A 23,368-nucleotide genomic window follows, 5' to 3' on the forward strand; every position below is an offset into this window, starting at 1 on the left:
ATGACAGATTTGCAAAAATTCTCTGCAGCCAAAAATATGGCAGTGATCAGCAAGTGCTGGATAACAAACACAGGGTATTGCTTCAATACGGGTTACATTGACGTTGGTGAGGCAGCTTGGTATACATTTTTTTGCAAAAAAAGTATCGACTAAATACCCTGTGTTTGCTATCCAGCACTTGCTGATCACTGCCATATTTTTGGCTGCAGAGAATTTTTGCAAATCTGTCATTCTGTGTTCTCTTGTTGTATCTCAGGTGTAATATCTGTAGAATCAGTGTCTAAATACCTACAATACTCGCCATCTTCTGGCTAACAGTACAAAGATTTATCTTTAGTTACTGTATGGGCAATCAAAAGATCACAGGTTAAAATCCACTAAGGGAAAATATATATAAATAAAGGTTGTTACATCACATGAGCCCTGTGTCCACAATCAGCGCTGGCATCACTGTCCCAGCCTTTAGACATATTGAACATCAACAGGAAATTTGTTCTGCAGCTGATCTCTAACTTCCTCTTGATGTTCAGTCTGTCTGAAGGCTGGGACAGTGACACCAGTGCTGATTGTGGGCGCAGGGCTAGTGTGATGAAACAATCATATTTGGTATTGCTGCCTGAGTACTTGTTCAAATGTATCCCAAACAGTGATCTTCGAAACAGACAAAAAAAAAAATTGTTAAAAAAAAAAAAAAAAATTGATGTTGCATTGCCCCACAAAAAATGGGGGAAAAAAAAAAAAGATCTGGCAGTCGCATGGACACTAGAATTGTATAAATAAAAATTACAGTTCATTCCTCAAAAAACAAGCCCACATACAAGACCAAAAAATAAAAAAAGTCATGGCTCTCACTCTCAGTCTAACGACTAAAAAAAACTTCCAATTAAAGAAAAATTGACTCAAAGCAGTTATACAACAAAAATCATATATACAGCCTTGGCTGAATGGAGAAAAGGTTGATCATGCACGCTACAGCTTCATTCAGTAATGGAAGACCTCAGCACCTGGCTGATCTCAAGCGCTCTTATGAATAAAGAGGCAGCGGGCATGATCGACCTACGATCCATTCAGTTGTGGTTCAGAGTCCTGGGTTCTTGGGATTCATGGATGCCACGACAGTCAAACCCTCAGCGATCAGAAAATATATCCTTTGGATAGGAGATAACACTCAAACTTGAAGATACCCCTTTAAGATTGAAAAGTTCTCTGCATGTACCATATCTGAAGCTTCTTCCACCTCCATGTCGTCATCGCTGTCATCAATTATTCTGTTCCACGATTCCACCGGATTTGCCCCCAATGTGTCGGTCAGCAAAGTCTTCAGTTTCTGCCATAATTCCTCTTTCTGTTTCCTCGGCAGCTCTTGCAGTATTTCATCCAGATCAAAAGGATCAAACGTATCTTTCTGTGAAACGCAATTTTTAAATTAAAAAAAAAACCCACTTTTAACAATCCTAAGAGACAAGAAATAATCCCATATAACCGTCCACAAGCTTCATTAGCGCAGGTTACAAGGTGATTTTTTTTTTTTTTTTTTAAAGTCTAGTCTGGACCCATTAATAACCAGTCTTGAAGTAGGGTACAACCACTTTAAAAAATAAAAAATTACTAGAAGGGGTCACGCTGGAGCTCCTCACATTTGATGACGTCAAGTTTAAGTTTCCTATCACTAATTATTATTATTATTTATTGTTATAGCGCCATTTATTCCATGGCGCTTTACATGTAGGGAGGGGTATACATAAAAACAAGTACAATAATGTTGAACAATACAAGTCATAACTGGTACAGGAGGAGAGAGGACCCTGCCCGCGAGGGCTCACAATCTACAAGGGATGGGTAATAAACACTAATAAAGAATTCTATAAATACCTATAGATTAAACACTTGGCCCTTTCCCTTTTTGGTTCTTTGAGGGTCTCCATACTGACTGACAGAGGATTTGCAGGACAGGGTCGTCGACCAAAGGTTTAATATCGGAAATATATAAAATTCTGTGTTCTCCTTTAGAGGGTCGGCAGTCAAAAACACTTACATGTGCAAATGGGAGTCTATTCTGGGAAAAGAGCTCTCTCCCCAAAGCTGGCATATCGTCTAGGAAAAGGCAGCTAAGTCTTCTATTTGCATCCTCTATAAGGGAAACCAGTATAAGATACTTATGTCCTGGTATCGCACTCCTAACTCCTTCACAGATTGAACCCCTAATACCAAACGTGTGCTAGCGCTTGGCTCTGATGTAGAGTGGTTATAGCATATTTTCTGGTCGTGACCGAGGATTGGGAGTTTCTGGAGGAAGGTGAGATTGTTGATCTCCAAGGTCCTTTTTGCGGCAGTGGGGCTGGTTCCGATCATATATGTTAAACCTTACCCCTAATAGGGATGGGCAAAAGATCAGCTAAATTGCTTCTACACATTCTCTCAGCGGCTAAGTGTCTGATCACTCTTAACTGGAGGCAGACCTCCCCACCTTACTTCATAGAGTTAAAGACATCCGAAGGATAGAAATACAAAACGGTGATTCTAAATGTGAGTGTGAAGAGCTTCGATTCGGTTTGGGCTCCCTGGGATTACTTTTGGGCTCAGAGGACAGAATAGGAAACTCCTAGTACTCTGGGTCTCTCCTCCTTTCGGATTCCATCCTTTCTCCTTCCCTACCTTTCCATGTGGTGTGTGTCCTGTCTTTTTGTCCGAACATTTAAGATAACTGTTTTCTGCCTTTGTTGTATTTTGGTTGGAGAGTCATCGTGGCTCTTCGTTTCCTATTTTCGGTATTGTATATGTTTGTCCTGAATTATTTTCATCTGTCAAAACTTTAATAAAAATTTACAGTTTAAAAAAAAAAAAAAAAAAAAAAAAAAAAAAAAAAAAATCTAAAAATGTTCTTGTTTCCCCCAATGAAGCGATAGAGAAATCACTATATGCTGGGTTTAATGTAACCCGACAAAAGAAAAAAAAAGTGTGTGCGCCAATCAGGATGTCGGTTAAGAGAATATTCCTATTCTTTTTTTCTGCAGCTCCTATTGGATTGTGGAACATGTTTAAAATGCCTGCACCACTTTCTTGCTCACATGTTCCCATTCACATAATGATCTCAGGTGTGGCAACCCATCAGATGGCCAAGCACGGCGCCTCTGCTTTTGGGTTCAACTGATACAGAGGCAGGAGCGGCTGAGCCCAGTAATTAGCTGCAGCGGTAACGTGTGCTGCAGATGTTATGTCAATACTACAGCTTGTTAACAAAGACCAGGGAATGGGCGGAGATGCAGAATTCGACCTATGGAGGATAAAACCTGAAGTTTTTTATTATAGCTTAGCAGAATCTGAAGGAGAGGGAAAAGTTCCTCATGGAAACTTCTTTTAATGGGCATGTTAGCTAATAAAATACATTTCCATGCACCCTGTTTATATAGAAGGGTTCTCAGTTTTTTATCCAGGGTGGAGATGGGCAACAACATATAACCAATTGATTTGAATAGGCACTGTGTGCAACGCTTGATCTCCTGTGTGGTGGTGCCGCACAGAAAGAATTGAAAATGAAGAATTACTACCAGTTTTCCCTTTAGATCAGAGCTGGGTGGTACACAAGGATAAATGTTGTGATCATTGACACCCTACAAGTAGCAACTGTCCACAGCAGAGATTGCATTTAAAGTATCAGAGTACTTACATGTAGTTGGATGAAGTTTAGGAATTGTTCTACTGTCTCCCTTCCTGTGGCCTGTAGAAAGGCTTCCCGCTTTGATATTGTAATCTATTGGCATCAAATCAGAACACAAATAAGATTATATTTATCAGTATCCTAATATATCAATCAATGAACATATTGGATAGTACTTAAATGGCTTGTTTCAATTCGTGTTCGGGAGAACACCGCTCTCCTGACATCCCGCTTGCTGAGGGCAGGTGAGCTCCTGAAGATTGAATTTGGTTCGGTGGCATAGATACCATATATACTCGTGTATAAACCGAGATTTTCAGCCCATTTTTTGGGGCTGAAAGTCCCCCCCCCCCCTTATACACAAGTCATTTACCTGTGGGTCGGCGGGGGAGCGGGGGTGTCAGAGATCATACTTACCCCCCCCAACCGACGCGTCTCTGCAGCCTTCTTGCTTCTCCACGGTCTCCCTTCCTTCAGTGATCACGTGGTACCGCTCATTAAACTCATGAATATGCGCACATTCATGAGTTTAATGAGCGGTACCACGTGATCGCTGATGGAAGGAATGGAGACCGTGAGAGCAGAGGGGGGAGGATGCAGAGACCGCACCAGGATGGGGTAAGTATATTCGATATTCACCTGTCCCCGGTCCATCACTGCGTCCTCTGTCAATGACATTTAGGCAGCAGAGGGCGCGGTGACGTTATAAGTGCATGCTGCGCCCTCTGTTGCCTGAACAGTCACTGACACAGGACGCGGCAGACAGCAGCGATGGATCGGGACAGGTGAATCTCTTAGGTGCTGGGTCCTGAGCACCTGGCCCCCAGCGACTAGAGGTGAGTGTCATTTTTTTTTTGCAGCAGCAATATATGGGGCATAATCTATGGTGCATCATATGGGGCAGCATATGGGGGGCATAATCTATGGTGCATCTTATGAGGCAGCATATGGGGGTTTAATCTATGGAGCATCTTATTGGGGAATAATCTATGGAGCATCTTATGGGGGCAGCATAATCTATGGACTATCTTATGGGGGCAGCATATGGGGGACATAATCTATGGTGCATCTTATGAGGCAGCATATGGGGGTTTAATCTATGGAGCATCTTATTGGGGAATAATCTATGGAGCATCTTATGGAGGGAGCATATGGGGGGCATAATCTATGGAGCATCTTATAGGGGCAGCATATGGGGGCATAATCTATGGGGCATTTTATAAGGGCATAATCTATGGAGCATCTTATGGGGGCATAATCTATGGGGCATAATCTATGGAGCAGCATGTGGGGCATATTATTCTATGGAGCATCTCATGGGGCCATTATTAACCTTTGTGCAGCATTATATCGGGCATATTTTGTATGGAGCATCTTATGGGACCATCATGAAATGTATGGAGCATTATATGGAGCTCCTGATTCAATATGGATATTCAAAAACATTTAACCTACTGAGGTCTCAATTAATTTTACTTTTATTGGTATCTATTTTTATTTTTGAAATTTACCAGTAGCCACTGCATTTTCCACCCTAGGCTTATACTCGAGTCAATAAGTTTTCCCAGTTTTTTGTGGCAAAATTAGGGGGTCGGCTTATACACGAGTATATACGGTAAGTACCGTAATTGGCCAAAACTCTGCGCTCTCAGATGCCGCTAGAAAAGCGAACTATGACTACATAGCATCAGAGGAGCGCAAGGGCACCCAGACTTGGCTGTGTCAAGATTCAGAGCAGTGCTTGCAAGCGCCCGTTATTTCCATAGTAAACCAGCCACCTCTCAGACTGAAGAGGACAATAATCTAGGAAACGATCTGTAAAAAAAAAAAAAAAAGAAAAAAAAAAAAAATAATAAAAGAAACCTCCTGTTCTTCTTGCAAACAAACAGGATTCTTAAACAGTAAATTGCAAAGTTACTTGTTTTCACAATCACTTTGCAATTTTACCCATTTAAAGGGAATCTGTCACATATAAGATGCAGCCACCGCCATCAGGGGCTTATCTACAGCATTCTGAAAAAAATGAGTTATATTATACTCTCCCGGGGGGCGGTCCAGTCCGGGTCCGATGGGTGTCGCGGTCGATGACGTCCTCTTCTTTGCTTCCCGTTGCGGCGCAAGCGTACTGCTATGCCCTGTTGTGTGCAGAGCAGAAGAGTACTGCAATATGCAGGCGTCGGGAAAGGTCAGAGCACTCCGGCGCCTGCACACTGCAGTACTCTGCTCTGCCCGCAACAGGGCAGAGCAGTACGCCTGGGCTGGAGCCGCGACAGGAAGCAAAAAAGAGGACGTCATCGCTAGAAGATGGGAGGCACCGGACCCAGACCACGACACCCATTGAACCCGGACCGGACCCCTTCCCCGGTTGAGTATAATATAACTCATTTTTCTTATCTTTCAGGTTACATTGGGGGCTTACAGAATGCTGTAGATAAGCCCCTGATGGCGGTGGCCGCATCTTATATGCGAAAAAATAGCTGACAGATTCCCTTTAAAAAGATGAGACAACCCAGTTAACATACTGTAATACTTGTGTGAAATAGTCTATAGTTTATTCCATCTGTAGTAAATACTGCGTCTTCTCTGTGGACCGGAAATCACTTTCTGAATGAGAAACAAATCAAGGCTCTTAGAAAATAAAAAAATGACTCAACCCATTACAATGTGTGATCCAAGTAGTCAAAGAGAAGGTCACATTATGTAAATAGCGGTGACGTGGCACTGATTAAGGGAGAAGACCAAGATTGGCAAGTTAATTAGCACCAACACTTTGTACACTTGATACCCGTCCAGTTCTCAGGTTGTCATACTTGGCTCACAAATCTACGTTGTTGAAGATTTTGGAAATGCTTAAAGCAGAACTGTTAAATCTTTATAGATAACTTTTCCTGATAGTTACAGGTTATGATAGCAAAACAAAACTGTGCTTTCCTTGCCCTCTTGGGTTCCAGCACATTGTTTCCACCGCTGACCGGTCACATTTAAGGGGGTTTTACACATAGCGATATCGCTAAAGCATCACCGATTTGGTGACGCAGCAGCGATATCGCTATGTGTGATACTTACTTCCGACCGGCTCCCCCGCTGTCTGTCATCGATCGCGCAGCTCCATTTCTCGTCAGGCGCTTCCTGCTGGCGCCGACGAGCGACGTGTAATACAAGATACAATTGTGGGCGCACTCAGCTGTGCATGATAGCAACATCAGTGATATGGCCAGGTGCTGCTGCAGTGGAATAATGACAATAGAAAAAGGAAAAGAAAAAGCACCACTGCAAAAAAAGAGCACACTGCACCAATTAAAGTGTCGACTGAAATAAGTAGTTTTTATTGATACAAAAGAGTTATATACAATAAAAACATGATAAAAATCACAAAGCTATGGCATCCATGGTACCTAAAATGCATATCAATACAAAAATGTCATACGTATAAGTACATATAATGTGAGCATATAATCCAGCGACACTATAGCACTATACCTCCCTATTCCCAGGCTCATGAGGACTAAATAACCCTAAACAAAGCCCAGCCCATAATAAAGCAACCACAAACAAAAATCCATGTTATATAGTTTTCATGCTAGGACCCTAATAAGCCCAGCTAAGCTTATAAGACGAGCGACACAGACGGGAGGACGTCAGGATCGCCACGTCTGAAAGGTAAGTAACGACCTCTGTATCGCTGCTGCATCGCTGTGAGATCTGCCTGTTTGGCAGCTCACTAGCGACCATTTAGCGATGCACCAGCGATCCTGACCGGGTCGTATCGTGGTCGGGATCGCTGGTGCATCGCTAAATGTAAAGGGGCCTTTAGTTGCAGTGGTGATACCTCGTCGATATCAATGCCGCCAATCGCTGAGGTCAGCTTGAATTGCCATGTGATGTCAGAAGGAAGCTCAGTGTAGCTTATATGAATTCTCTCAGTCCTATACATATTCTGAATGCAGAATCCCGCATGCTTGACTTCTGCAATAAATCTCCCCCACACTGGATCATTTAGTAAGAGGGAATGATATACTCTGGACCCCATTCGTAGTGATTGGTGGGAGTGCCTGTGGATGGACGATTAATGTCAATTGTGGAAACCCACGTTAAATACTATGAAGACTCAGCGTGAGCCTGAGAGACACAAGTCCCCTGGTCGCGCAGTGATTGACAGCTCTCTGCACTGATGGAGAGTGATTCACTCTCCATGGGGGAAGCAGGACTCTAAACCTTCTTTCACCCTGGTAACCTCAAAAACAGCTTTTCACATGAAAATACTGAATATATAGAAAACTATTATATGATCAGTGGCCTTCCCTGTTATATCACCCTCTCAAGTGAATAGAAAAGTAACTTATACATCACGTCTGCAGCACAGATTTTTCAGCACAGATCTGAAGAGGATTACAAGACCAGGTAACTGGGGAATGAGTGTTCATGAGATTAATGATCATCGCCTGCGTAAATATGCCGCCTATCGCACCGCAGACAAGCAAAATGCTCTTTAAATAGCTGATTAGATTTCTTATGGCAGCATAAGAAAAAAAAAAATCATTATTGCCGAGATAAAATCTGCCTGTGTAACCAGGGTATGTACTACTGACATATGCAAACGGTATAGAGGAGGAATGATTGCATTACTGGGGTAGTACAGGTAATAATAATCAGGCCTGTGGAGTCGGTAAGCCAAACCTGCGACTCCGACTCCTCAATTTCCCTTACACCGACTCCGACTCCAACTCCACCTCCCACACATATTGCTTATATTTAAGTGAAAAATTTATTGTAGTACAATGTGAACCTCAGACATTTAATCATTTTTATGATCCAATAATCAAGATATTTAGATAGAACAGAATATATATTGGTGTACTACCCGGTTTTCATTCTTTTTGGTACAGATACGATATGGATAGACAGATATGGATAAATGGATAGATAGAGCAGATTTCTAATCTGCTTTTGCTATTGAGAACATAATCTATGAGCTCAAAAACCTTTCAGGTGATGCAGTTTTTTAAAAAGATGATCAACTTTTGCAGCTGAAAAACGTATCCTCAAAAAACACAGGAAAAACGCTGTGTGAATGTAGCCTTAGATCAGGAATACAACAGCCATTTATAGGACATTTCATAACTTTCCCAAACTCCTATGAAAAAATATTCAGCACATCCTGCATTGAATTACTGTACCCAATTTATTATATATTTTAGGAGTCGGACCATTTTATACCGACTCCAACTCCACCAAAATAAGCACCGACTCCACGACTCCGACTCCACAGCCCTGATAATAATAATAATACATTTTATTTCTATAGCGCCGACATATTCCGCAGCACTTTACATTTCGGAGGGGATTTGTACAGACAATAGACATTACAGCATAACAATATTCACATAGATTACAACAGATACCAAGAGGAATGAGGGCCCTGCTCGCAAGCTTACAGTCTATGAGGATAAAGTTAGACACGAAAGGTGGGTGGTAACAGTTGCCCTGATTGTATGGACCACCCATAATGTTAAGTGTGTAACAGTACGGATGCAGAGGGCTAATGGATGCATAAAGCATGTGGGAACATGATACGGGGAACCTGGTTATGGTAAAACTTTTGGCTGTGCCACACAGGGATAGATTAGGTTAATGTGTTGAGGCGGTAGGCCAGTCTGAATAATTGCATTTTCAGGGCACGCTTAAACTTGTGGGGATTGGAGACTAATCGTATTGACCTGGGAAGTGCATTCCAAAGAATTGGCGCAGCACGTGTAAAGTCTTGGAGACGGGAGTGGGAGGTTCTGATTATGAGGATGCTAACCTCAGGTCATCAGCAGAACGGAGGGCGTGGGTAGGGTGGTACACTGAAACAAGGGAGGAGATGTAGGGTGGTGCTGAGCCATGGAGGGCTTTGTGGGTGAGGGTAATAAGTTTATACTGAATTCTGGAGTGGATGGGTAGCCAGTGTAATGACTGGCACAAGGTAGAGGCATCGGTGTAACGATTGGTGAGGAATATGATCTTGGCTGCAGCATTCAAGACAGATTGGAGGGGGGAGAGTTTGGTAAGAGGGAGACCGATTAGAAGAGAGTTACAATAGTCGAGACGAGAATGAATAAGAGAAACAGTAAGAGTTTTTGCAGAGTCAAAAGTAAGAAAAGGTCGAATTCTAGAAATGTTTTTGGAGGTGCAGATGACAAGAGCGAGCCAGTGATCGAATGTGGGGGGAAAAGGAAAGCTCGGAGTCAAGTATGACCCCAAGACAGCGGGCATGTTGCTGGGGAGTAAAAGTGGAACCACACACAGAAATGGCAATGTCGGGTATAGGTACATTAGTAGAGGGAGGAAACACAAGGAGTTCAGTCTTTGACAGGTTCAGTTTAGATATAGTGAGGACATGATGTTAGACACAGCGTTTAGGCAATCGCCGGTATTTTCTAGAAAGGCTGGTGTGATGTCAGGAGAAGAAGCATATAATTGGGTGTCATCAGCATAGAGATGATACTGGAAACCAAATCTACTGATTGACCAATAGGGTCAGTGTACAAGGAGAAGAGTAGGGGGCATAGAACCGATCCTTGAGGAACCCCAACAGTAAGGGGAAGGTGAGAGGAGGAGGAACCGGCAAAAGATACAGTAAAGGAGCGGTCAGAGAGATAGGAGGAGAAACGGTGTCCTTGAGGCCAATGGAACGGAACATAGTCAGGAGGAGCTGATGATCCACAGTGTCGAATGCTGCAGAGAGATCCAAGAGAATTAGCATGGAGTAATGACCATTTGATTTAGCTGTCAGTAGATCATTAGAGACTTTAGTTTCAGTAGAGTGTAAAGAGCGGAAACCCGATTGGAGAGGGTCGAGAAGAGAGTTATCAAAGAGATAGCGGAAAAGACGGGAGTGGACCAGGCATTCCAAGAGTTTAGAGATAAAGGGAAGATTAGAGACAGGTCTATAGTTAGCGGCACGGTTTTGGTCGAGGGATGGTTTTTTAAGTAGTGGATGTATGACAGCATGCTTAAATGAAGAGGGAAAGATACCAGAAGAGAGAGAGAGGTTAAATATTTTAGTTAGGTGAGGGGTGACAGCAGGGGAAAGGGACTGGAGGAGATGTGACGGAAACGGGTCACTGGGGAAGCGGTTGGGCGAGAAGATGCAAGGAGCCTGCTTACTTCTTCTGTGACTGGTTCAAAATCAGAGAGTGAGCTAGATGCAGTGGGGGAGGGAGGACAGTGCACGGTATGAGGTGATTGGGAGATAATATCCTGTCGAATCTGGTCAATTTTTTCTTTGAAGTAATTGGCCAGATCGTCAGCTCGGAGCTCCGTGGTTGGGGCCTGTACTCTTGGGTTGAGTAGAGAATGAAAATGTCAAAGAGACGTTTAGGGTTATTGGACAGTGAGGTGATGAGGGTGTTGAAATAGGCTTGTTTGGAGAGGTTAAGGGCAGTGTTGTATGTTCTAAGCATAAACTTATAATGGATGAAATCTTCGTGTAGATTGGATTTTCTCCACAGACGTTCGGCGCACCTGGAGCACCGCTGCAGGAAACGTGTTTGCAGGGTGTGCCAGGGTTGTCGCCGTCTGTGTTGTGGTGTTCTAATTATAGGGGGTGCAAATTCATCCAGGGCACTTTGAAGTGTTTCATTGTAATGCTTCAGAGTATCAGAGCAAAGTCTGTACACACTGTGTGCACACAGTGTCATGATTCCTGCTATTGCCGGTGTGTGTTCACATGCCAACATGTCTCATCTGGCTTCTTTCAATAGAAATAAATTGAGAGTAGCCGAAAGCGTGTAATAGCAAATCGTATAGATGCAGTCATGGGACCGCTCACACAGGGGATCATGAAAGCATGCGCACACCGCAAACTGTCATGATTCAGAAGTCTGCAGTAACTCTTTGCTATCAAACCTGGGAACCCCTTAACGATTACTCTTTGTGTATGTGACATAAATGTGCAGTGATAGACATATCGACTGTTCATTTATGGGCAGAAATCTATCTGTCTAGATGCACTTTTAGGTTGCCAGTCTACGTGTGAAGCCGGGTGCCCATGATCCGCAACTAGCAGCGCTTAGGACACGGCGCATGTTCGTTGCGTTTAAAGCGCTGCCGTCAATTGAACGCAGGTAATTCCTAAAGTGTTCTCTGACCCGGATTCACCTTGTTCAATACATTCTATTGGTGAAATTTCTCTTACGAAAGTTTGCGTCACCGCAAGAGAAATTGTCATGCAACGGTCTGGAAAGACGCACCCCATGTCAGTCTCTGAGGGCGAGTCGCAGGCGTCTGTGGACATTGCAATTTCAAGAAATCCCATCCACTATGCTGTAACAGCTGGCCATTGCGGGTTTGACGCTGCATAAGTACGCAGCGTTAAACCCGCAGCAACTCTGGATCGTGGACACTTACCCGCAAACAACCCAGCGTCATAGTCGAGGGTGGAACTAGTGCCAAGGCGCCTGTCAGTGGCCAGCCGCGATGCCCAGGTTAGAAGTGACTTTATAGTCTGTACACAGCAGGAAATTGTGACAAGAATCAAACAGAACACGCGTTCCCAAGTCTCTCTACACGTTTTCAGACTCTCTTCCTACATATTAGTCAAACAGATCATGACTAACAGGATTCACTGCCTTCACATTCATTGTGCCATAGAAAGAGCAAACTGTTTAGAAACAATCTTTGTGGGAGTGATATCCTGTAACATGACTAATACTGTATGCTCAATTTACCAACACAATATACAGTACATGGCATCATCGCTGTGCATGACTTTCCCTGGAAAGCTTAAAAAGTTGTTCTCAGCTTTCCTTCAGGAGCGCACCGCTCATCTGCCTCCAGCATGCCGGCCAGGGGGCGGTGTGCTACTGAAGATTGATAGTTCAGGCCGGCAGCATGATGGTCACCACGCTGGCCAGAACAGTCACTCTTCCAAGCTGCTAACAAAGGCAACTCTGCTTCTACAGACTGGGAGAAGTGTAGGGGAACCGATGCTGGCCAGGTCTAACTAGTTTTAGAGTGTTGCGAACAGGCCCTGAAGCATAGCCGCCCTGCAAGCAGAGCACACTGCTTAGCAAGAAAAGTGGCCACTCAGACGGCGGGGAGGTCGGTAACCTAGGCAATAAGCTTTACACTAAGGTCTTAAAAATCACTTAATTCTTTACACCTGAAAGAATTTTTAATAAGAGGTACATTGCAAGGTGCGTATTTACACCGGCACGTAGCAATTTTAACCATTTAAGAACCTGAGACAACCCTGTTAACACCCAGTCTCTTTCCAAAACCTATTCAAAGGAAAGAGCTCATTCTCATCATAGGATGGCACCCTGCACATGTGCCATTAGTGCAATATATAAACGTGTATTGGAGGCAGAAACTACGTTTGGGGATTTTTTTTTATTTTTTTTTATTCCATAGGCTTCCTACATAAAAATAACAGGTATATGTGGCCCTGCCAATCCAGTGTAGATTCTTTGCTGCTTGCACACGGTCTTGGCTGAAATGGTTGCAGAGAGGACATCACAACATCACTGGGCTCAGCAGCGATACCGAAGTAGATGGCAAAAACGCTGACGCCAGTGATTGGCCACAGCGGTCACTTGATGACACTAGCTCTGCAACCATCAATAAAATCTTGGGGCAATAGCGGAGCACTGACATTGAAGAGGTCAACATCTATGTCATGACAACATTGCTATATACATGTTTAGTATTTGGTTACTTCTTTTACTTGCTTCAGAGTTCGGAAACACTGAAGCGCTGACACGTTCTTTGGTCGGCATCGTCTGAAAGCCATCTGCTCTGTATAGTAGTAGATTGAGACAAAAGACATCGGAACTGCTGCAAATATGAGCACAAAAATGCCAGCGGAGCCACTTCAAGAAAAGACTAGCAGATTTTCCCTGAAGCGGCTTTGTGAGGAAAACTCCGATGCTCCGCCGTCGGGTAATGGACGTCATATGCACATGGCCAATGGCTCCACAGATGAAAAATGGATGTCAGGCATCTAGCACAGCCTGCTAAGCTTCTCCCAAAAAGACGATGTAGCCTTGTATACTATATGTACAGCAGTCTCCATGAAAGAAAGTTACTATATAGACCCTTAAAAGCCTTTAGATTTCGGGATTAAATAAAACCAAAGGGCAGAAGCAATCAATGGACAAACTATGCGCACATACACTGCTGTGTGAGTCTAAATTAGGTTTCTAAGTTTTCTACACAGAAAAAAAAAAATCATGTCACAAGTGAACACAGCCTTAGGCCTCATTCAGCTGTTTTTCACTGATAGAACACTTGCCCATTAATGTCCCTGGCGCTACTCGCGTGTCTGAGGGTTTTTTGCACACTCTGTCCGCACAAAAATAAAAGTAAAAATCACAGCAACAGGTAAGTCTTATCGGAGTCATGGATCCACGAACAAGTCTATGGGTCTGTGATAATCACAGCACACGGATGATATCAGTGTGCAATCCATAATTAACATTGCAATTTATTTATTTTTATCATGTGTGAAAATCACTGATGAACCTGATGGTAAAAACTAACACATGGACCAAACACTGATGAGACTTGGATCTAAAACACTGATGAAACTGGCTTATATTGTGTACATGAAAAATCACACAAGGTGTGAATGAGGCCTACTAATTATAAACTATATTTACTATAATTACTAACTATTACTTTTGTGAGTATCCAGGCTACTTGGAACAAATATCAAGATGTGGCAATTACCCATGTGCTGTGTGGAGGTCTCTGTTAGCAAACTCATGAGAGGATACAATAGGGGAGCCGTTATTTAGAGCCTGTCTACTCTGTGTACTTTGTCAAATCATGGCAAACACGCAACGCATACACGTTTTGAATACATTTCCTTGAATATGTGATTCAAGTCAAGAGCCCCCATCCAGGGATTTGTGCAGCTTCATGTATTTTTTTTTCTCCATGAGCGAAATGACAGCCCAATATTTATCATGATGGATGCAATTTTCATCTGTTTCTTGTTCCTGTGTTAGTTTTTACCATCAGTGTGTCATCAGCTTGTTTCTCATATGAGGAAGGGGAAAAAAGTATTAAGGTTTCCTAAGCTTATCCTACCATCCTGCAAATCAGACGGCACATGGATGCAGCTCGGATAGCATCTGTTTTTTTTTTTTTTTTTTGCAGGCCCACTTATTTAAATGGCTAGGTTGATGAAATATCAAACATGTCTGCAAAAAAAACAAACAAACAAAAAAAAAAAAAAACCTTGAATGTGACCATGCCCACAAACCATAAGGCTGAGTTCACACGTGGCGTTTTTTTCACCGCGCGATTTTACCGCGAAAACTCGAAAAATAAGCATCCCATGCATTCCTATGGGATTCCGCAATGCTGTGCTAATGCTGCGGTTTTTACCGCGGCGGAATCGCTTCGCGGTAAAAACCGCAGCATGCTCATTAATTTGTGGAATCGCGGCGATCCCGCACCCATAGGAATGCATTGTTCCGCTTACTTCCCGCATGTGGCTGTGCACACCATGCGGAAAGTAAGCAGAACAATTGCGGATGGTACCCACGGTCCGGAGGAGAGGAGACTGTCCACCGGGCTTTGAGTACCATATCCCTGTAAAAAATAGAATTTAAAAATAAAAAATATTGTTATTCTCACCTTCCGACGTCCCGCGCAGTCTTCCCGCTTCTCTTCACGCTCTCGTTCCCAGTAGTCCTTTGCGAAAATGCCTGCGATGGCGTCCGTTCTCGCGACGTCATCGCGAATTACCGCGAGAACTGACGTCATCGCGGGCATTTTCGCAAAAGATTACTGGGAACGGCTGCGCGGGACGTCGGAGGGTAAGAATAACACCATTTTTTATTTTTTTTTACATTCTATCTTTTACTACTGATGCTGCATAGGCGGCCTCAGTAGTAAAAAGTTGGTCACACTTGTCAAACACTATGTTTGACGAGTGTGACCAACCTGTCAATCAGTTCTCCAAGCGATGCTACAGATCGCTTGGAAAACGCTAGCATTCTGCAAGCTAATTACGCTTGCAAAATGCTAGTTTTTCCGCGGGAAAATCACGGGAATTTAAAATGCGCTTTTCCCGTGGACTGGAATTCCGGAATTCTCACGGTAATTTCCGCGAGAGTTCCGGTACGTGTGCACTTAGCCTAAAGGTATGTGCACACGCTGCGGATTGGGGTGCGGATTTGGCTGCGCGGACTTTGTAAAATCCGCAGGTCAAAAGACCTGCGGTTTTACCTGCGGATTGCTCTGCGGTTTTTTATCTCCTCAATGGAGGAGATGGCAAACCGCAGCGGAATCCGCAGAAAGAACTGACATGTCAATTCTTTCTGCGGTTTCAAAACCGCATGGAAAAATCTGCACCGTCTGCACTGCGGTTTTTTATTTCCATAGGGAATAATGGTACTGTACACCGCAAAAACTGCTGCGGACCCGCAACGGCCAAAACCGGACTTACCGGTAATTCGATTTCTAGAAACCTTCCACGACAGCATAGGAGGTTGTCTCCACGCCCTAATGGGGGACAGGAAGCACAAAGAGGTTAAAAGGTCCCTCCCACCTCTCTCTCACCAGTGACTTATAACTGAACTCCGTAGCACCGGTTACCTTAAGATTCTCAGAATTTGTCCAAGAATACAGGGAGGGAAATAGTGCTGTCGTGTAAGGTTTCTAGAAACCGAATTACCGGTAAGTCTAATTCTATTTACTCTAGCAACCTTCCCCAAAGCATAGGAGGCATAACAACCTATACTGCATCGGGGGGGGCAACGGCCTGAAGAACTTTTCAGCCAAAGACTAAATCCCTGTTGGACACAAGGTCCAACCGATGATGTTTAGTAAAGGTATGTAACGAGGACCAAGTTGCCGCTTTGCAGATCTGCTCTGAGGATGCGTCTGCCCTCTCAGCCCATGATGCAGAGGTAGATCGTGTTGAATGAGCCCTGATCCCCATAGGGGGTGTGACGTTCTGCGCTAGATATGCTTCAGAGATGGCCTTCTTGATCCAATTGGCAATGGTGTTCTTTGCCACCTTCTTTCCTTTGTTTGCACCCGATGAATGGATAAACAGGTTGTGGTCGATTCTGTAGGATTTAGTAAAACTCAGGTAGTGAAGGACTATGCGCATTACGTCAAGCGTATGAAATACCTCCTCTTTAGGATTCGTTGGGTTCTGGCAAAACGAGGGAAGAATTATCTCCTGTGACCTATGAAAGTTAGACACAATCTTCGGGAGAAAGGATGGATCAAGAGAGAGGACTATGGAATCATCTCTAATGGTTAGGTAGGGCTCTCTGATTGAAAGAACTTGGAGCTCTCCTATACGTCTTGCTGAGGTTATTGCTACAAGGAAGGCTACTTTACAGGCGAGAAGCTGAGAAGTACAAGATGACAGGGGCTCAAAGGGGGATTGAATGAGCCCCTTAAGCACCACATTCAAGTCCCATGAAGGAATGACAGTTTGGTTTTTGGGTGTAGCCTAGTAGCTGATGTCATGAATCTTATCCAGCGGTGGCTGGCTAAGTCGCAGTCGAACATGGAGCTTAAGGCCGAGACCTGTACCTTCAGGGTGCTAGGTTTTAGGCCTAACTCGAGCCCCTTCTGCAAGAAATCTAGTATACAGGAGATGTTAGGATTTGCTGGGTCAGGATTCGGCAGACACCATGATGAAAATTTCTTCCTTACTTTGTTGTATATGGCATTGGTGACCGGCTTTCTTGCCTTCTGAAGGGTTGCGACTACCGCCTCTGATAGGCCCTTGGCCCTCAAGATTTGGGCCTCAGTAACCATGCCGCTAACTTCATCCACCGAAGGTTTGGGTGGCGTAGGGGGCCCTGCAGGAGGAGGTCATCTTCCAGGGGTAGGAGGAGCGGCCCGTCTTCCTGGAGTTCCGTGATTAAAGAATACCAGCTCCTAATCCATACCAGATTAGCTAAAGCTGAAAATGAATTGAGGCTTGCAAGAGATGTCAAAAGCAACATTAAAGGATTTTGGGGATATGTCAAAAGTAAAAGAAAAGTCAAAGATGCTATAGGATTTTTACAGGATGAAAATGATGAAATGGTAAGACAGGATGTTGAGAAGGCTGAACTTTTAAATTCCTATTTTGCATCTGTTTTCTCTCAGAAAGGAAATGTAGCATCAACTGTTATTCACTGTCCTATTAAGGGAATGGAAGAATCCAGGATATCTATAAACAGAAAGATAGTGAGGAAACACTTAGCTAACCTAAATGAATTCAAGTCTCCAGGTCCAGATGAATTACACCCCAGAGTACTGAAGGAGATAGCAGAAGAAATTTTTAAACCCCTCTCCATAATCTTTGAAAATTCTTGGAGAACAGGAGAAGTGCCAGAAGACTGGAGAAGAGCAAATGTTGTTCCTATCTTCAAAAAGGGGAAGAAGGTGGACCCAGGCAACTATAGGCCGGTGAGTCTGACTTCTATACCAGGAAAGATCTTTGAACAAATTATTAAACAACATGTATGTCAATACCTGGATAAGAATGAAGTGATTAAACAGAGTCAGCATGGGTTTGTAACTAATAAGTCATGTCAGACTAACTTAATTTCCTTCTATGATGGTATCACTGATTGGGTGGATCAAGGAAATGCTGTAGATATAGTATATCTTGACTTCAGCAAAGCATTTGACATAGTCTCTCATACAATCCTTATTGAAAAAATGACTAAGTATGGAATGGACAAGGCAACTGTTAGGTGGATTCATAACTGGCTTAGTGATCGGACCCAAAGAGTGGTCGTAAATGGCTGCACATCCAGTTGGAAGAATGTCTCAAGTGGGGTACCACAGGGCTCTGTCCTGGGCCCTGTATTGTTCAACATCTTTATCAACGATTTAGATGAAGGAATTGAGGGTAAACTGATTAAATTTGCTGATGACACAAAGCTAGGAGGGATAGCTAATACTAGAGAAGAGAGAGAGAGAGGATTCAAAAAGATTTAAATAAACTGGAGAAGTGGGCAGCAACTAACAGAATGGTTTTTAACAGGGAGAAATGCAAAGTACTACATCTGGGCAATAAAAATGAAAAAAGCAGATATAGAATGGGAGGAATAGGGCTAAGTGACAGCACATGTGAAAAAGACTTGGGTATACTAATAGATCACAGACTGAATATGAGTCAACAGTGTGATGCAGCAGCAAAAAAGGCAAATGCAATTCTAGGATGTATTAACAGAAGCATACAGTCTAGATCACGTGAAGTCATTATTTCCCTCTACTCCTCTTTGGTCAGACCTCACCTGGAATATTGTGTCCAGTTTTGGGCACCACATTTTAAAAAAGACATCAACAAACTGGAGCAAGTTCAGAAAAGAGTGACCAGAATGGTGACCGGTCTGCAAACCCTGTCTTATGAGGAAAGGTTGCAGGATTTGGGAATGTTTAGTTTGCAAAAGAGAAGACTGAGAGGAGACTTAATAGATGTCTACAAATATCTAAAGGGCTGTCACATTGTGGAAGGATCAACTTTATTCTCATTTGCACAAGGAAAGACTAGAAGCAATGGGATGAAACTGAATGGGAGGAGACACAGATTAGATATTAGAAAAAACTTTTTGACAGTTAGAGTGATCAATGAGTGGAACAGGCTGCCACGAGAAGTGGTGAGTTCTCCTTCAATGGAAGTCTTCAAACAGAGGCTGGACAGACATCTGACTGGGATGATTTAGCGAATCCTGCTTTGAGCAGGGGGTTGGACCAGATGGCCCAGGAGGTCCCTTCCAACTCTACGATTCTATGATTCTTCGGCCATAGCGGAGCCACCAGGATGGTTTGAGTTTGATCTTCTCGGATCTTTCTCAGGGTTGCAGCAAGGATTGGAACTGGGGGGGGGGGAAGACATACGCCAGACGGAACTCCCACTTGTGGGCAAAGGCATCTACCCCCAGATATATGTCCCTGGGGTTCAGGGAGAAGTAGCTTCTCACTTGAGCATTTCTGCTTGATGCTAGCAGATCCACCTCTGGAAGGCCCCACCTGCTCACTAGTTTCTGAAAGACTCTTCCGTTCAGACTCCACTCGCCAGGCTGGATACATCTCCTGCTTAGGAAGTCTGCCTGAAGATTGGAGGTCCCCTTTAGGTGTACGGCTGTAAGTGAAAGGAGGTGCCTTTCAGCCCAAGAAAATATTCGTACAGAAAGGCTTTGTAGACTGTTCGACCTCGTGCCACCCTGGTGCCTGAGGTGTGCCACTGTCGTTATGTTGTCAGAGTAGACCTTGATATGATCACCCTGGACCAGGTGTCTTGCAGCCAGAAGGGCTTCTTCCACTGCTTTGAGCTCTCTGAAATTTGAAGATCTCGTACTCACTTCTCAACTTCATAATCCCTGGAATGGAAGCTGGGATATTACAGATACTCAGCCTTTTTTGTGCTGACATCTGATGTTACCGTGATCAAGGGGACCTGGGACCAGCTGACCCCTTGCGCAGGTTTTGGCGGTCCAGCCACCAGGCTAGTGAAGTCTTTACCCTTCCTGGGGTCAGGACTCTCTTGTTCAGGCAATTGTGGTCTCTGTTCCAATTTCTCAAGATATGGGACTGGAGGATTCTGGAATGGGCCTGCGCCCATGGTACTGCCTGGATGCAGGACGTCATCGACCCCAGTATTGACATAGCTGACCGGAAGGTCGGGGACCTCTGTTTTCTGAAACTCAAGATGTTTGATAGCCACCTGATGATCCTCCGGCAGGAATGACATCTGTCTTCTTGAGTCTAAGAGGACTCCCAAAAATCTTATTTCCTGAGAGGGCTGGATCTGCGATTTTTTTATATTCGGGATCCACCCCAGAGATCGGAGAATGACCAGGGTTTGAGTCACCTGACTTTCCAGGGTCTGGTAGGAGGTTCCTATTATCAATAGGTCGTCCAGGTAGGGCACCATACATATACCTTGACTTCTGATGTGGGACACAGCTTCCACCATAACCTTTGAAAACACTCGTGAGGCAGAGGATATTCCAAAGGGAAGCACGTTGTACTGATAGTGCCTGATCTCGGGACCCTGACAGATCGCAAACCTTAGATATTTCCTGTGGGCAGGATGTATATGGATGTGAAAATAGGCATCCTTCAGATCTATGGTTGCCATGAAGGAAAGAGGCCCCATCAAGGGGATGACAGTCCTTATCGACTCCATTTTGAATTTGCAGTATGCAATGTGGTGGTTGAGATTTTTCAAGTTTATTATTCTCACCTCTCCTGTGGGTTTCTTTACTAAGAACAGCCTGGAATAATGGCCCCTTCCTTGCTCTTCCACAGAGACTCGAGAAATGGCAGCTGAACGCCAGACTCTAGCGTTGCCAAGGCCTCCCGAGATGGTAGGGAGGTGACTCTCAGGCACCGCGGGGGGGGGGGGGGGGGGGGGGAGGATTCGAATTCTAGAAGAAGGCCCTCCTTGATCACACTGAGGACCCAGGGGCTGTCGGAGATCGACTACCAAGAATGGAAAAAATTTGAAAGCCTTCCCCCCCAACCGGGGCCGAGTCATTGTTTTTCCTGTTGCTGTTGGGGACCAAGATGTTCTTGCCTCTCCCCTTAGCATAGCTTCTTCCTGTATTTCCCTTCCCTCCTGATTTTAAGGCAAAGGCAGAGGTTTCCCAGGACTTTCTTAGGAGGCTTTCAGCTTTACGGTCCGTTGAATCCCTAAGCTGGGATACATCATCAAATGGAAGGACTGTTTTCTTCACTACTCTTGCTACCTGGACTTCAACTTTTGGTATGTCCCATTTAAATGCATCTCCCTCTAGGGGGAATCTATGACTGCGCTCCGAAGGAGCCGAGTAGCGTTTCTTTGGGTATTCCCATTCTTGGGAGATCATATCCGTTATGCTCCTATGTACTGGAAACCCTGCCAGTCTGGGCCCTTCAAACCCTCCAAATATTTTGTCCTGTGGGGACTGGTTCGTCCTCTAGTCCCATGGTGGCACGCACCGCACTGACCAGCTTCTCCACATTCTGAGGAAAAGAGGTATCTTTTGGCATTGGCTGATTTAGAGGTTCTTGGTTCCTCCCATTTTTCAGATCCTGAATCGTAGGAATGCTCTGACTCGGAATCTGAGTCCTCTAGTTGGAAGACTTCGCTTTTTTGTGGGAGGTGAACCCACAGTTGGTGGAAGTGGGGAGACAAGGCGGCTAGGGAGGTCTGAACCTGTTGTGTGACCAGGCTGCGGATTTCGTCAATCAATGAGGGGTGCTCAGAACTGACCACTCCATCCGTGCATGCCTGACATAATTTTTTCCTCCAGTTTGAGGGAAGCTTTGTACTACATATGGCACATTTAGCTGGTTTACTGGAGGTATTGGCGCTATTATGGGCAGACTTTTCTCCCTACAAGAAAGGAGAGAAGCATTTTGAGGACCCCTACTCAGAATTGCACCACTAGGACCCACCCCAAATAACACACTCACTGTGGCTGGGGCAACGCTGGGCTCTGCAGATGCAAGGCAGGAAGAACCGTCCATACTGGCCAGGGGATTTTTGCCTTACCTGTCGGCTTCTTCCGGCGGGTTAATGAAGGGTTAACTCCACCCTCAGCGCTTTGCACACTCACTTTTCCCCTCCCGGGGTCCGAGCAGGCACGGCACCAACCGGAGTGCTCCACGTGCTGCCAGCTGCCCGCCATAGGTCCCAACGTCATCTGAGCTCCCTGAAGGAACGCGTACCCCGGAAGTGACCCATGCGCATGACGTCACTTCCGGGTCGCCGGCAGCCGCGCGAGGAGAGACCGGAGAGCTGCGGGAGGCCTCCGGTCGGGGATCACAGGCCCGCTTAACTCACAGAGGGAGCGCGCGTGGGCCAGGAAGGCCCCGAATTCAGGAGAAGACGGGAGCAGCACGGAGGAGGGAAGGCAGAGCCACCGACCACCACTGCTGGCATTTGAAATTCTCAGGTACACTGCAGCAGCCGGCCACGCAGCATACCCGTAACCTCTCCATGCCTCATCCGGGACAGGAAAGACACTGGTGAGAGGGACCTTTTAACCTCTTTGTGCTTCCTGTCCCCCATTAGGGCGTGGAGACAACCTCCTATGCTGTCGTGGAAGCAGGGCTGTGGAGTCGGTAAGCCAAACCTGCGACTCCGACTCCTCAATTTCCCTTACACCGACTCCACGACTCCCACATATATTGCTTATATTTAAGTGAAAAATTTATTGTAGTACAATGTGAACATCAGATATTTAATCATTTCTATGATCCAATAATCAAGATAGAACATATCTATTTATTGGAATACAACTTTAGAACACAAAAAACTGTAATAAATTGTAAATATGTAATACACTGTATAATATCGATTACATACATACGGTACAGACCAAAGTTTGGACGCACCTTCTCATTCAAAGTTTTCTTTATTTTCATGACTATGAAAATTGTAGATTCACTCTGAAGGCATCAAAACAATGAATTAACACATGTGGAATATTATAATTAACAAAAAAGTGTGAAACAACTGAAAATATGTCTTATATTCTAGGTTCTTCAAAGTAGCCACCTTTTGCTTTGATTACTGCTTTGCACACTCTTGGCATTCTCTTGATGAGCTTCAAGAGGTAGTCACCGGAAATGGTCTTCCCACAGTCTTGAAGGAGTTCCCAGAGATGCTTAGCACTTGTTGGCCCTTTTGCCTTCACTCTGCGGTCCAGCTCACCCCAAACCATCTCAATTGGGTTCAGGTCTGGTGTCTGTGGAGGCCAGGTCATC

At 44.5% G+C, this 23,368-nt stretch overlaps 1 protein-coding gene across 1 annotated transcript in view; it reads right to left on the reverse strand.

The window, feature by feature from the left end:
- Window positions 1-23,368, reverse strand: part of NCAPG2 (non-SMC condensin II complex subunit G2) — a 117,756-nt gene that overhangs the window by 88,777 nt on the left and 5,611 nt on the right. The window contains exons 2-3 of the mRNA XM_073581609.1: window positions 3,668-3,751; window positions 1,217-1,405 (exon numbers count right to left, since the gene is read on the reverse strand). Of these exons, the coding sequence (XP_073437710.1) occupies window positions 1,217-1,405; window positions 3,668-3,751 (273 nt within the window). The remainder of the gene's footprint in view (window positions 1-1,216; window positions 1,406-3,667; window positions 3,752-23,368) is intronic.

The sequence above is a fragment of the Dendrobates tinctorius genome, unplaced genomic scaffold, assembly GCF_039654945.1.
Source record: "Dendrobates tinctorius isolate UK_male_01 unplaced genomic scaffold, ASM3965494v1 ptg000070l, whole genome shotgun sequence".
Classification (NCBI taxonomy): domain Eukaryota; kingdom Metazoa; phylum Chordata; class Amphibia; order Anura; family Dendrobatidae; genus Dendrobates; species Dendrobates tinctorius.